The sequence below is a fragment of the Dendropsophus ebraccatus genome, chromosome 1, assembly GCF_027789765.1.
Source record: "Dendropsophus ebraccatus isolate aDenEbr1 chromosome 1, aDenEbr1.pat, whole genome shotgun sequence".
Lineage (NCBI taxonomy): Eukaryota > Metazoa > Chordata > Amphibia > Anura > Hylidae > Dendropsophus > Dendropsophus ebraccatus.
In genome coordinates, this window is record NC_091454.1 from 78,540,407 (window position 1) to 78,554,136 (window position 13,730).

General features: G+C 40.8%; 1 protein-coding gene across 1 annotated transcript in view; it reads left to right on the plus strand.

Moving 5' to 3' along the window:
- Positions 1-13,730, plus strand: part of LOC138783023 (dynein axonemal heavy chain 3-like) — an 877,176-nt gene that overhangs the window by 704,368 nt on the left and 159,078 nt on the right. Inside the window, exon 54 of the mRNA XM_069957145.1 lies at positions 274-456. Within this exon, the coding sequence (XP_069813246.1) occupies positions 274-456 (183 nt within the window). The remainder of the gene's footprint in view (positions 1-273; positions 457-13,730) is intronic.

Sequence of the window (13,730 nt, forward strand, 5' to 3'; positions counted from 1 at the left end):
GACATGCTTAGATTTCTTCAGAGAATGAAGTTGGGATGTGTGAAAAACAGATAAATCAAACAGAAGCTTTAAGTATCATACACTAAGAAGGCCTATAGTATATGATCATATTGAATTTTTTCATAAGCAGAAAACGCAAAAAATAATAATCTGTGATCCCTTTAAACAAAATCTTTTCAGATGAGAAAGCATTCATTGGATAGAGGCAGTATGGTATTTCATTGTAATATTTGTTTTCAGACCTTTTCCTTGTCTTTATTTTTGGCTCATCAGATAGCAATCATGCAACAAGAGTTGACAGAGCTAAAGCCTATGCTGATTGAACGAAGTGGTGAGACGGAGGAGCTGGTAAACATTATTGCAGATGAGACTTTGGAGGTAGAAGCGGTTAAAAGTTTAGTGGAAGCAGATGAGGCAACAGCTAACAAGGCTGCTTTGGAAGCCAAAGCCATTAAGGTATGTTGACATAACATATGCAAGCTTCACAGGGGACAGAATTGTAAATTAGATTTAATATTGATCAGGCAATACACAATCAAGAAAATTGGACACACATGTCTTTGTAAAAACTGTGGCAGTGAATTGAGTGTTAAAATTAGAGCTGAATATGAGATAGACAGAGGCTTGCCTGCTGCTGACATGATGGAGGCTATTGATCAAAAGCACAGCAAACTGCTGCAAGTTTGCTCATTATGGTCCCTGTTGAGTTATAGGATTTATCATTTTGTTTACTAAGAATATTAAGCTCCACTTTAGCAATGGAATGCAAATTTATTATGCATAGATATACTGGGGAGTTCTGCAAACAGGTACACAGTGCATAATGGACACAATTCTAGTAGACTAGAAAGGGTTTGGTGGTTTTTTTTAATAAGAGATGGAATTATGACACTGTCATTGGATACTGCTGATATAGGATAAGATCAAAGCCATATGATGTGCAAGCATTGCATTTTGATTTTTTTGTGAAATGTTCACCTTGTTTGTGGTATGTTGATATTTAAAACCATACAGGAACACTGGTTTGTATGAAGAAATAACCAAGAGACAATGAAATAAAAATATCAGTTAAAAAAGTAATGATAAAAAATGAACTATAAAATAAAAACTTCCCAACTTTTATATTTTAATCAGGCAGAGATAAAAAAAAAAAAAAAAAATCACACATTAATTATACTGTCAAAAACAGTTATTATATCTACTAATTTATACAGACATTTTTTTACTTTTTTTTCGTTCAAAGTGGAGTTTGTTGCAACTTTGCCTCTAGCACAAATGACACTGTTTTGTGAGAAGTTGGTAATTACCATAGAAGGTGCAAATATTAAGTCTTTTATGTTAGAATGAAATGTTTGTTGTTTAATTCACATTAATTTCATAGTAAAATATAATCATTGGATACAATTGTAACCATGCAGCAGAAGTTTACAAGTGTAAGGCTATGTTCACACAACTTTTTTTCAGCTCCATTTAAAATTACGTCTGTTATTTTGAGCCTAAAATAACGTCCGTCATTTAACTGTGTAGCCTTACCTTAGTGCAATGACGGCTGCTGGTACATTATTCTAGTTTGGGGTTACTAATTGGCCTTTGGGTGTGACATAATTGAAAATGTCATTCAATTTAATAGTAAAACGGAGAAAGAGCGGTGATGAAAGAAAAACTGTGTGAACAACTAATAAAAAAGTCTGCTGTTTGCAAAAGACGTCCGAAAATAATGATCATGTTCATTATTTTGACATCCGTGGTAAAAACGTCTGTTATCACGCGATACAAAAACATGTCCGCTTTGTTCCATAGACAGCACCAGTTTAGGTGAGGTTTTGCCACTTAGTTCCATTGAAATGAATGGAGCTTAATGGCAAACCACAGCTTAACAGGAGACAAGAGTGGTGCTGTCTCTGGAAGAAAGTGGCCATGTTTTTGTAGCGCTGGATAACCCCTTTAAGGCCCTATTACACTGGGCAATAATCTGCCAAAATAGGTTGTTTGAGCAAATTAACCCCTTAAGGACGGGGCCCATTTTCGTTTTTGCATTTTCGTTTTTTCCTCCTTGTGTTTAAAAGGCCATAGCACTTGCATTTTTCCACCTAGAAACCCATATGAGCCCTTTTTTTTGCGTCACTAATTGTACTTTGCAATGACAGGCTGAATTTTTGCATTTGGTACACTACGAAACCAGAAAAAAATTCAAAGTGTGGTGAAATTGAAAAAAAAAAAAACGCATTTCTTTTATTTGGGGGAACTGTGTTTTACGCCATTCCCCTGGGGGAAAAACTGACTTGTTATGCATGCTCCTCAAGTTGTTACGATTAAGACGATATATAACATGTATAACTAATATTGTATCTGATGGCCTATAAAAAATTCAAACCATTGTTAACAAATATACGTTCCTTAACCCCTTCAAGACCAAGCCAATTTGCACCTAAAAGATCAGGCTCATTTTTCAAAATCTGACCTGTCTCACTTTATGCGCTTATAGCTCAGTGATGCTTTAACGTATGCTAGCGATTCTGAGATTGTTTTTTCGTCACATATGGCACTTTATATTAGTGGCAAAATTTGGTCACTACTTTGTGTGTTTTTTGTGAAAAACATCAAAATATCATGAAAAATTGAAAAAATTAGCATTTTATGAACTTTGAAATTCTCTGCTTCTAAAAAAAGAAAGTTGTATTACATAAATTAGTTACTAAGTCACATTACCAATATGTCCTCTTTATTCTGGCTTCATTTCATAAACATATTTTACTTTTTTAGGGTGTTACGGGGGTTAGAAATGTATCAGCAAATTACCACATTTTCGTGAAAGTTTCCAAAACTGTTTTTTTTAGGGACCAGTTCTTATTTTAAGTTGATTTAGGAGGCTTGTATACTGGAAACCCCCATAAGTGACCCCATTTTGGAAACTAGACACCTTAAAGAATTAATCTAGGGGTATAATGAGCATTTTAACCCTACAGGGGCTGGAGAAAAGTATTCACCATTAGGCCGTAAAAAAAAGAAAAATTTAAATTTTCCAATAATATATACATTTAGATTAAAGTTTCTCATTTTCAAAAGGAACATGAGAGAAAAAGCACCCCAAAATTTGTAACACATGTTCTCTTGAGTACTACGGTACCCCATATGTGGGCGTAAACCACTGCATGGGCACACAGCGGGGCTCAGAAGGGAAGGAGCGCCAATTAGCTTTTCCATTGCAGATTTTGCTGAAGAAGTTTCTGAGCACCAGGTGCATTTGCAGTGCCCCTGTAGTGTCAGCAGAGAGAAAAAAACCCATAAGTCACCCCATTTTGGAAAGTACACCCCTCAAAGAATTCATCTTGGGGTAGGATGAGCAATTTGACCCCACAGGTGTTAGAGGAAAGTATTCAAAATTAGACAGTAAAAATGAAAAACTCAAATTTTTTCCAATAATATGTTCCTTTAGTTTGAAATTTTTCAATTTCACGAGGAACAAGAGAAAAAAAGTACCCCAAAATTTGTAACGCAGGTTCTCATGAGTATAACGGTACCTCATATGTGAGCATAAACCACTGCATGGGCACACAGCGGGGCTCAGAAGGGAAGGAGCGCCAATTAGCTTTTTCAATGCAGATTTTGCTGAAGAAGTTTCTGAGCGTCAGGTGTGTTTGCAGAGCCCCTGTAGTGCCAGCGGAGTAAAATCTCGCCATAAGTCACCCCATTTTGGAAAGTGCACCCCTCAAAGAATTCATTTTGGGGTGTGGTGAGCATTTTGACCCCACAGGTATTAGAGGAAAGTATTCAAAAGTAGACAGTAAAAATGAAAAACTCGAATTTTTCCAATAATATGTTCGTTTAGTTTGAAATTTCTCAATTTCACGAGGAAAAAGAGAAAAAAAGTACCACAAAATTTGTAACGCAGGTTCTCCTGAGTAAAAAAGTACCTCATATTTCGGTATAAACCACTGTATGGGCACACATCAGGGCTCAGAAGGGAAGGAGTGCCAATTAGCTTTTTCAATGCAGATTTTGTTGAAGAAGTTTCTGAGCGCCAGGTGGGTTTGCAGTGCCCCTGTAGTGCCAGCGGAGTAAAATCTCGCCATAAGTCACCCCATTTTGGAAATGCACCCCTCAAAGAATTTATCTTGGTGTGTGGTGAGCATTTTGACCCCACAGGTATTAGAGGAAAGTATTCAAAAGTAGACAGTAAAAATGAAAAACTCGAATTTTTCCAATAATATGTTCCTTTAGTTTGAAATTTCTCAATTTCACGAGGAACAGGAGAGAAAATTCACCGCAAAATCTGTAACGCAGGGTCTCCTGAGTAGAAGGGTACCCCATATGTGGGCATAAACCACTGTATGGGCACACAGCCGGGCTCAGAAGGGAAGGACCGCCAATTTGCTGGAGCAAAACCGCAGCTAGTAACAGTTATTAGAATAGCGCAGTTACTAAAATACAATAAAAAAAATTAGATTACAGGTAATGTGGGGTGGTTTCGGACAGTCTGGGGTGGTTCCGGGTAATCTAGAGGTGGTTACGGGCAGTCTGAGGTGGTTACGGGCAGTCTGAGGTGGTTACGGCAGTCTGAGGTGGTTACGGGCAGTCTGGGGTGGTTACGGGCAGTCTGGGGTGGTTACGGGCAGTCTGGGGTGGTTACGGGTAATCTGGGGTGGTTACGAATAATCTGGGGTGGATACGGTCAACATGGGGTGGTCACAGGCAACCTGCTGTGGTTACGGCAACCTGGGGTGGTTACAGGCAACCTGGTGTGGTTAGAGGCAACCTGGGGTGGTTACGGACAATCTGGGGTGGTTGCGGACAATCTGGGGTGGTTACAGGCAACCTGCTGTGGTTACGGATAAACTGAAGTGCTAATAGGTAATCTGAGGTGGGTACCTGTAATCTGGCGTGATTACGGGCAATCTGGAGGGGGTCACTGGCAATTTGGGGTGGTTAGAGGCAAGGTGCAGTGTTCAGAGGCAAAGTGCGGTGGTCAGATGCAAGGTGCGGTGGCCATAGGCGACGTGCGGTGGTCATAGGCGACGTGCGGTGGTCAGAGGCAAGGTGCGGTGGTCAGAGGCGACAGGCGGTGGTCAGAGGCGACGTGCGGTGGTCAGAGGCGACGTGCGGTGGTCAGAGGCAAGGTGCGGTGGTCAGAGGCAACCTGCGGTGGTTGCGTGCAATCTGGGGGGTTACATGTAATCTGGCATGATTACGGGCAATCTGGGGTGGTTATGCTCAACCTGCGGTGGTTAGGGGCAACCTGGAGGGGTTACAGACAATCTAGAATTGTTACGGATAGAGTGAAGTGCTTATAGCTAATCTGGGGTGGTTACATGTAATTTGGGGTGGTTACAGGCAATCTGGGGTGATTACGGACAATCTGGAGGGGGTCACTGGCAATGTGTGGTGGTTACGGGCAACGTGCGGTGGTTACGGGCAACGTGCGGTGGTTATGGGCAACGTGCGGTGGTTACGGGTAATCTGGGGGGTTACGTGCAATCTGACGTGATTACGGACAACCTGGGGTGGTTACGGGCAACGTGCGGTGGTTACGGGCAACCTGCGGTGGTTACGGGTAATCTGGGGGGGGTTAGGGGTAAACTGCAATTATTACTATAATAAAAAGTGTGTGTTTTATTTTTTTTGTATGTTTGTCACTTTTTGTACTTTATACATTCATTTTCACTGTATTACTATGATTACTGTGATATTTTCTATCACAGTAATCATAGTTCAGTGACAGAGACCAAATTGGTCTCTGTCACTTTAAATTTTCAGAGCTTGGCTGGTTGTGGAGCGCATGCGCACTTCATAACCAGCCAGGACGCCGAGGAGGAAGGAGCTCCGTGGATCCCGTGAGTATATGGGGAAGGGGGGTGACTGGGGGACGGGGGTGACAGGGGGGGTGGGGGTCGACTTGGGGGGTGGGGGGACATCACTTTTTATCCCCTGTCACCAATCATTCATGGTGACAGGGGATAAAAAGTGCCGACGGCACATGGCACAAGCGATCAGCGGTATATAGTATATACCGCTGATCGCTTGTACCGGGACCCCACAGGGGGGGTCCCGATGACTGCCCCATGCTCTCCGCCACCGGAGGGGCTTTCATTCATTTTTCTTTTTTGATCACTGTGAACAGACATTAGTCTGTTCACAGTGATCGCGGCGGCCATCTTGGATCCGATGGCCGCCGCAGGAGGGGGGGTTAGTGACTGGGGCACTAGGGGGCTGATCTGGGGTCTGATTTTTACTTATTTCATCTCCCCCCACCGTGGGGAGGAGATGAAATACAGCGGCGGCACCGGCCCATTAGTGACCGCCGTTTCGGCGGTCACTAAGGGGTTAATGGGGGTCAGCTGCGGAATCGCAGCTGATCCTCATTAACTCCGGTGCTGTACACAGATGAGAGCGGGATCGCTGTCCCTGCAGCGATCCCGTTCTCATCACAAAGCCCCTGTCAGTCAGGAACGTATATGTACATTCCTACTGCACGGGGCATGTGCAATAGGAACGTATATATACAGATGGCTGACGTGAAGGGGTTAAAATCGCTCCATTCCCAGGCTTATAACGCTTTTATTCTTGGGTCTATGGGGCTGTGTCAGGTGTCATTTTTTGCGCCATGATGTGTTCTTTCTATCGGTACCTTGATTGTGCATATACGACTTTTTGATCGCTTTTTATTAAATTTTTTCTGGATTTGATGTGACCAAAAATGCGCAATTTTGCACTTTGGGATTTCTTTGCGCTGACGCCGTTTACCGTGCGAGATCAGGAATGTGATTAATAGTTCGGGCGATTACGCACGCGGCGATACCAAACATGTTTATTTATTTATTTATTTGTTTACTTTTATTTAAAACCTGGGAAAAGGGGGGTGATTCAGACTTTTATTAGGGGAGGTGGCTTTTTACTATAAACAACACTTTTTTTTTTTTTTTTACACATATACTAGAAGCCCCCCTAGGGGACTTCTAGTATATATACTTTGATCTCTCATTGAGATCTTTGCTGTATAGATATACAGCAAAGATCAATGAGATAGGCACTCGTTTACTTCCGGCTGCTGCAGCCGGAAGTAAACGAGTGCCGAGCCGGGGACGGCGCCATCTTGGACGAGTCCCCAGCCGGCATCAGTAACAGAGATGACCAGGAAAAGGTTGCCTCCGGTAATCGGAGGCAGCTGTCAACTTTGACAGCTGCATCCGATTAGCTGATTAGCAGGCACGGCGATCACACCGTACCCGCTAATAGCGGCGGTCCCGGGCTACACGCGGCACCCGGGACCGCGGCGCTTCAAAGCGGGGTCGCTGCGCGGCCCTGCTTTGAAGTGCTAATGAGGACATTATGATGTACGGGTACAGTACGTCATATGCCCTTAAGAGGTTAAAGGAGAAGTCCATTAAAAATTTTTATTAAAGTATTGTATTGCCCCCCAAAAGTTATACAAATTACCAATATAACACTTATTACTGGAAATGCTTATAAAGTGCTTTTTTCCCTGCACTTCCTACTGCATCAAGGCTTCACTTCCTGGATAAAATGGTGATGTCACGACCCGACTCCCAGAGCTGTGCGGGCTGTGGCTGCTGGAGAGGATGATGGCAGAGGGATGCTTAGTTTCCCTCCAGTGCCCTGTGTCCCTTAGTGTCCCCCTACCATCATCCTCTTCAGCAGCCACAGCCCGCACAGCTCTGGGAGTCGAGTCGTGACATCACTATTTTAGCCAGGAAGTGAAGCCTTGATGCAGTAGTAAGTGCAGGGAAAAAAGCACTTTATGTGCATTTCCTGTAATAAGTGTATATTGGTGATTTGCATAACTTTTGGGGGCAATACAATACTTTAATAAAAAATATAGCCGGACTTCTCCTTTAAGGGTACGTTCACACGTATCGGATGCGCAGCAGATTTCTCGCTGCGAATTAGCAGTGAGATCCGCTGCGGATCCCTGCACAGTAAACTCTATGGGCAAACAAACTCGCAGCAGGATGCACATCCAATTGCGGGTTTGTCAGTAGCCCGCCCCGTTAACCCTCCCCCACGCCAAAGTCTATACATTACCTGGTCCCCGCTCTGGCTTGCTTCGGGGGTTCTCGGCACGTCCCGCTCGGCCAATCAGTGCGCTGCCCCGTGATTTATAGGCTCCGATGGTGGGGGGTTAAAGGGGCCGGCTGCGGAAAAACTCACAGTGGGATGTGCATCCTGCTGCGAGTTTGTCTGCCCATAGAGTTCACTGGGCAGGGATCCGCAGCAGATCTCACTGCTAATTCACAGCAAGAATTCCGCTGCGCATACGGTACATGTGAACTAGCTCACTATCTGTGTGGATGGTATGATGATGGCGGCAGAGTTAATGAGTGGATACAGCAGGTGGTGCTTAGCGGCTGGCGCAGCAAAGAAAGTTCAATCCACATACATCTGAAGAGTAAAAGAAAGCCGCGGCAACTCACCGATGCAAAGTATTTTTCTTCGTCATTGATGGTACAGTCTTGTACATAAGAAAGACATCAGGGGGGTGTAGGGGAGGACAAGCAAACGAACATACCTAAGGCTGCTTGAGCAGATTATCTCACTGTGTAATAAAGACAATGATCAGCCGAAGAAAGAATAATCAACCTGCTGAAAAATCTTTTGTGGCTGATGACTGTGTAAAAAAAAAGGTGTCCTTGTCTCTTCTACCTGCAGTCTGCAGTCTTCTGGAACTTCTAAGCTAGTCTCTAAAGTGACAGACCTCTCAGCAAATCACTGGAAACAGTGACAGTGCTGCGGCCAATGATTGGCTGACAACTGGTCATTTGCAAATAGGGAAGGTTTAGGAGCTGGGCCCGGGCTATAAGGTGTCAGTACTAGCTGTAAGGCTTTTTCTTTTATTTAAACTTTTATGGTAAAATGAATTACAAATGTATAAAGTATTATTGGTCCTGCAAAAACAATGGCCTTCAGACTCTCTGCATGGGAAAAAAAAGAATTTTGACACCTAGAAGTTGAGAAGGTACAAATATGCCAAAATTAGAAGGGGTTAAATTAAATAAATGAACAATTTTAGATGTATTTTAAAAAGTAGTGATAATTTAAGTAGTGATTATTTTTCTGAAGGTCCTGTTAGTAATCCTTGGAAGAACACTGCAGTTAACTGTACAATTCAAAAGCATTTCCGTTAAGGCCATGTTCACACGCCGGAACAGATCGGCCGTTCTGTGACCTGGCCGGTCTCGGCAAAGATCATCCCGGCCGATACTGTAGTACCGGCCAGATGATCATTCCGGACGCAGAGTTCTGATGCGCGTGCATCAGTATGCGCCCGCATCAGATCTCCCCATAGCACACTGAGCCAGAGCTGCTTGCTTCATAGTGTGCACTGACATGCTTTTCTATGGCCGCTATTCAATGAATTGCGGCTGTAGAAAACTGACATGTCAATTCTTTGCGGCGCCGCGAGGGATCCCGGCCAGAGCGTATACTATGTGGCAGGGTGTCTTGGCATACAAAGTACGGCCATTGTTGCCAATTGCAACAACGGCTTTACTTTTATGTTGTGTGAACATAGCCTAATAATGTAAAAAGAAAGAAATTCTTGATTTTAGATGTGTCCTTTTAAATTCTGTGAAACCTGACGTGGCAATTTGTTAATTACCAAATGTATAGTATTATTATTCACCCTAAAGCTATGTTCACACAACGTTATTTCAGCTCCGTTTAAAATGACGTCTGTCATTTTGAGTTTAAAATAACGGACGTCATTTAGCTGTCTGGCCTCATTAGTGCAATGACTGGTGTTTGCACATTATTTAAATTTGGGATTACTAATTGGATCTTGGGTGTGGATTAATTGAAAAGTCCTTTGAATTTAATAATAAAAACAGAGAAAAAACGGTGACAAAAGGAAAACTGTGTGTGAAAGTTCTTTGTCTGCAAAAGACGTCCGAAAATAATGATCATGTTCATTATTTTGATGCCTGCAGCAAAAACGTCCATTATTCAATAAACTGTGTGCATTGGACTTCCCATTGACTTCAGTGCATTACCATTGCAGTCAGTTAAATTTCAGCAAAAATGGACGTTTTTTTAAATATGAAAATCGGTCACCTTTTCAATATTTTTGACATTGTGTGAATATAGCCTAAGACATACCATGGCTGTTTTAGGACAACTTTGGAACTCTTTGGTGATGGGCAAATCACGTTTTCCGTTTATACCTGCATTGATGCAATTAAATAGTTAACTTCCATTAGCATGTTCATGAAGAGACAAATTAATAGTTTTATCAAAGGAAAGACTTTCATGTACCAACCAGAAAGCCAGGTATGGTACATTAGTCAAATGAAAGAGGAACTGTAATGACATTTATAGAGCAAGAGCAAGTAAATGTTTTATATTGTCTTGTTCTCTGGGGTCAGGGAAAAGTATAAAATCATTTAAAAGGGCACTTGAGCTTACATATTCTAATTTTATTATCTTAGATAAAATTATTTTAGCTGACCTGTATGAACCGTATAGTCACTGAAATGTAGTAGAGGTCTGACATACAGCCATGACATTTTGTTTTGTGCTGCGCATTATAAACAAGTTACATGGACAATTGTATGGGAGTTCTATTATTAGCTATCTTGATGAAATGTAGGGAACATTTACAGCTACTTTTGTTTTTTAAACACTGTACTATTTTTTGTTTGTTTTTTTCATAACCTGTGGATTGTGAGATTTTGACAAACTTCCACTGAGCCTAAAATAGCTACCAGTGTGTAAACGTGTGAAAAAAAAACACTAAGACAAAAAGGCCATGTGGGAATGACTTTTTATATTTTTCTACAGACTAGCAGCTAACATCTGGCCACAACATTTTTAGCCCCATCCCCCAATTTTGTATTACCATTTTTATTTATTTATTTTCGAAAAAAAAAGGCCAAGTATGGATCCAGCCGTTGTTTTAAATGAAAAATTGCATCAAAGTCCATGGACAATGGCTGCAAATAGATGACATGAACATTATTTCGGTGACTGTAACCAAACAACAGCCGTTGTTCAATATATTGTGTGAAACAATGGTTGTTGTTTGTCTTAACTTTAATGTAAATCATTGCATTATGAAAACAACGTCTGTTCTTTTTTATAAAAAGTATGGTGTGGGAACATAGTATTAGGGTGTTCTTATACTGTGCAGTTTTTGTTGCAGGCCTGAAGCCATAACTAGTTGACTTCATAATGGATAATTCATAATGAATTAAATAATATGAAGAACAGATGGTCCTTTTTTCTTTAAATCCATTGCACACAAAAAAAAAATGAATTTAAAAAGTAGAAATGGCATCTTCTTTATATTATATAAAATATAATGATCCACACCTGGCTTTGGTTTTGGGCTATCTTTCTACATAGGTTTTTGTAATGGGTTCCGAAACAGTTTAAACCACAACCCCATTTCTCTCTTAATAGTCACATGATGCTGTCAGGATCAGCAACATTGCATTGCCATTGGGGGAGAAATGGGGGTTTGATTCCCACCATGATCCGAATTGAGAGGAATGAGATGAGAGAAGCAGCCACAAATTCATTTCACATGCTTCCCGAATTTGGAGTCACAACTCGTTAAGATTCGCAAATCGAATCTTAAAGTGTCACTGTCATTATACCTTTTTTTAAAATGTTGTTGTTATCATGCTGTAAAACAAAGCTAAACTTACCAAAAATCCAGGTCCAGTCTCCTGAAGGCAGACTTTTATTCTTGTGCTGGTTGAAAAAAACGGACAGGAATTCCAGCCAGTACAGTCATGGCTCAATGTGTTCATCAATTACATGACTGCCTTCCCTCGGATACACAGGACTTCTGACTGTTTCCTGTTTTTTTGGGAATAAAAAAGAGGCAGAAAACAGGAAGTGCTATGTTTTCCATGATAACTAAAAAAAATAAATAAATAATGAATGTAAATTACAAACTTGCTTTATATCACATCTACTGTTGATTAAGATTTTGAAAGTTATAAGGACAGTGACACTTTAACGGATTATATTAAAACAGCCAAAACTATAGTAGCTACAATACTGGGACTATTACAGAAGGGCAAGTTTGTTAAAGCATGTTGTTGTAAAAGGGTAAAAAATCTGCAAACCACAATTTAAAAAAAAATGTCAATCATCCAATTTCCGCCATGGACAGCAGTGGACCTTAGTGCATCAACGGCGTAATATCATATTTTTTTTTTTCCCAGGACAGAAGTGAAGTGCAAGCACTATGTAAAGTGTACAATCAGTTCAGTAATAAAATCCAACTTGTATAACACAGTAGGAGTGGAGTGTGAGCACTGTTTATGTAAAGCACACACTCAGTTCACTGATGCCAGTAAATTGGCATAACTCAATAGGAGTTTACAGGAGTTTACAGTGCCTAGTACACAGTGAGTGAATACTATAGACTGTGTCTTCACTGGTCCCAGTAAATTCCTATAGGCACCCAGTTACTTGGTAAACTGGACACTGGGTTTACAGCTACATCAAAAAACACACCCACAATCAGCCCCCCTCTCCTCTCTGTCCCTAAATCGCTCTGTTAGTCTCTCCCTGCTCTGCTCTAACTGCCTGCTGCCATCCTGCTCTCTCCTCCACACACAGTCGACTGGCCACCTCCTTATATAGAGGGGGAGGTGCTGACATCACAGAGGGGACTGCAGATGATTGGAGGGGGCGCTAGAGATTATGGTTAATCCTTTCCTCCCACGTGACGAAACAAATTTCCAGAAGATTATTACTTAAATTTGAACAATTTAACATTTTTTTGTACTATAATGGGCCAGTGTAAAAGGCACTTAACTCACTAATGTGTAGATTCTTGAAAGATGAGTTAAGTGATGATGCACTTACCTCCATGAGTCCCACAGTCATCTGTATAGAAGCTGGAGTGGCAAAATGACAATAGCTCATATTCTGCAAAAGGATCTGTTTCCCTTTCACTTAAACTATTTTTTTTTAAATGGATAGAACTTATTTTTTTCTATTTTTTTGTGTGTACACAAAAACATAGCTGACCATTTTCTGCATATTAAAACTAAACATTTAAAAAAACGTATCTGTTAAGTGGAAAGCTAAAACACAGCGTAAACCTAGCCTTAAGTTTATACAAGTCATGATATTGTTGTCTGAGGTAAGTGTTGTCCCCTGTACACACCTTCAGTTCACATATTAAATATAAAGAGTAATAAAAAAAATCCTTCCTATCTCCAAATATTATAATTGGAATCAACAAACTAAACCCTGGATTAACCAACCATCTCCAGCAGCCTAGTACAGATAAATCACAATATCATGCCCTTCAAGAAAGGCATCCAAACGTCTTTTATCATCATTCAACAAATCAACCTTTAAAACCACATCTGACAGAGGATGCTATAAACCCAATGTTCTTACTGTAAAACAAAATATGTTGATAGTGTATATTGTTTCCTTTAAATATAGTTGATGATTTTTTTTGTGGTAACAAGCCTAGGAACAAAAAAGTTCCTAAAAACTATTTATTTGTTTGTACATAATGTCATTTAAACCTTTGTCTTTTTTCAAATTAAACGTGCTAATTTTACTCCTTTTTGATACTGCAGTGTACCTAATTTATTAAAAATTGCCTAATTTTAAATTGGCCTAGTTTAGCTTTGGTCTTCTCAGTCGGGAGAGAACACATTAAGCATGGTCTTCTCCTGGCTCATTCTCCTAATCGGTTATGATCTGAATGATAAAAATGTTAAGTCTAATGTTAAGCAACAGGA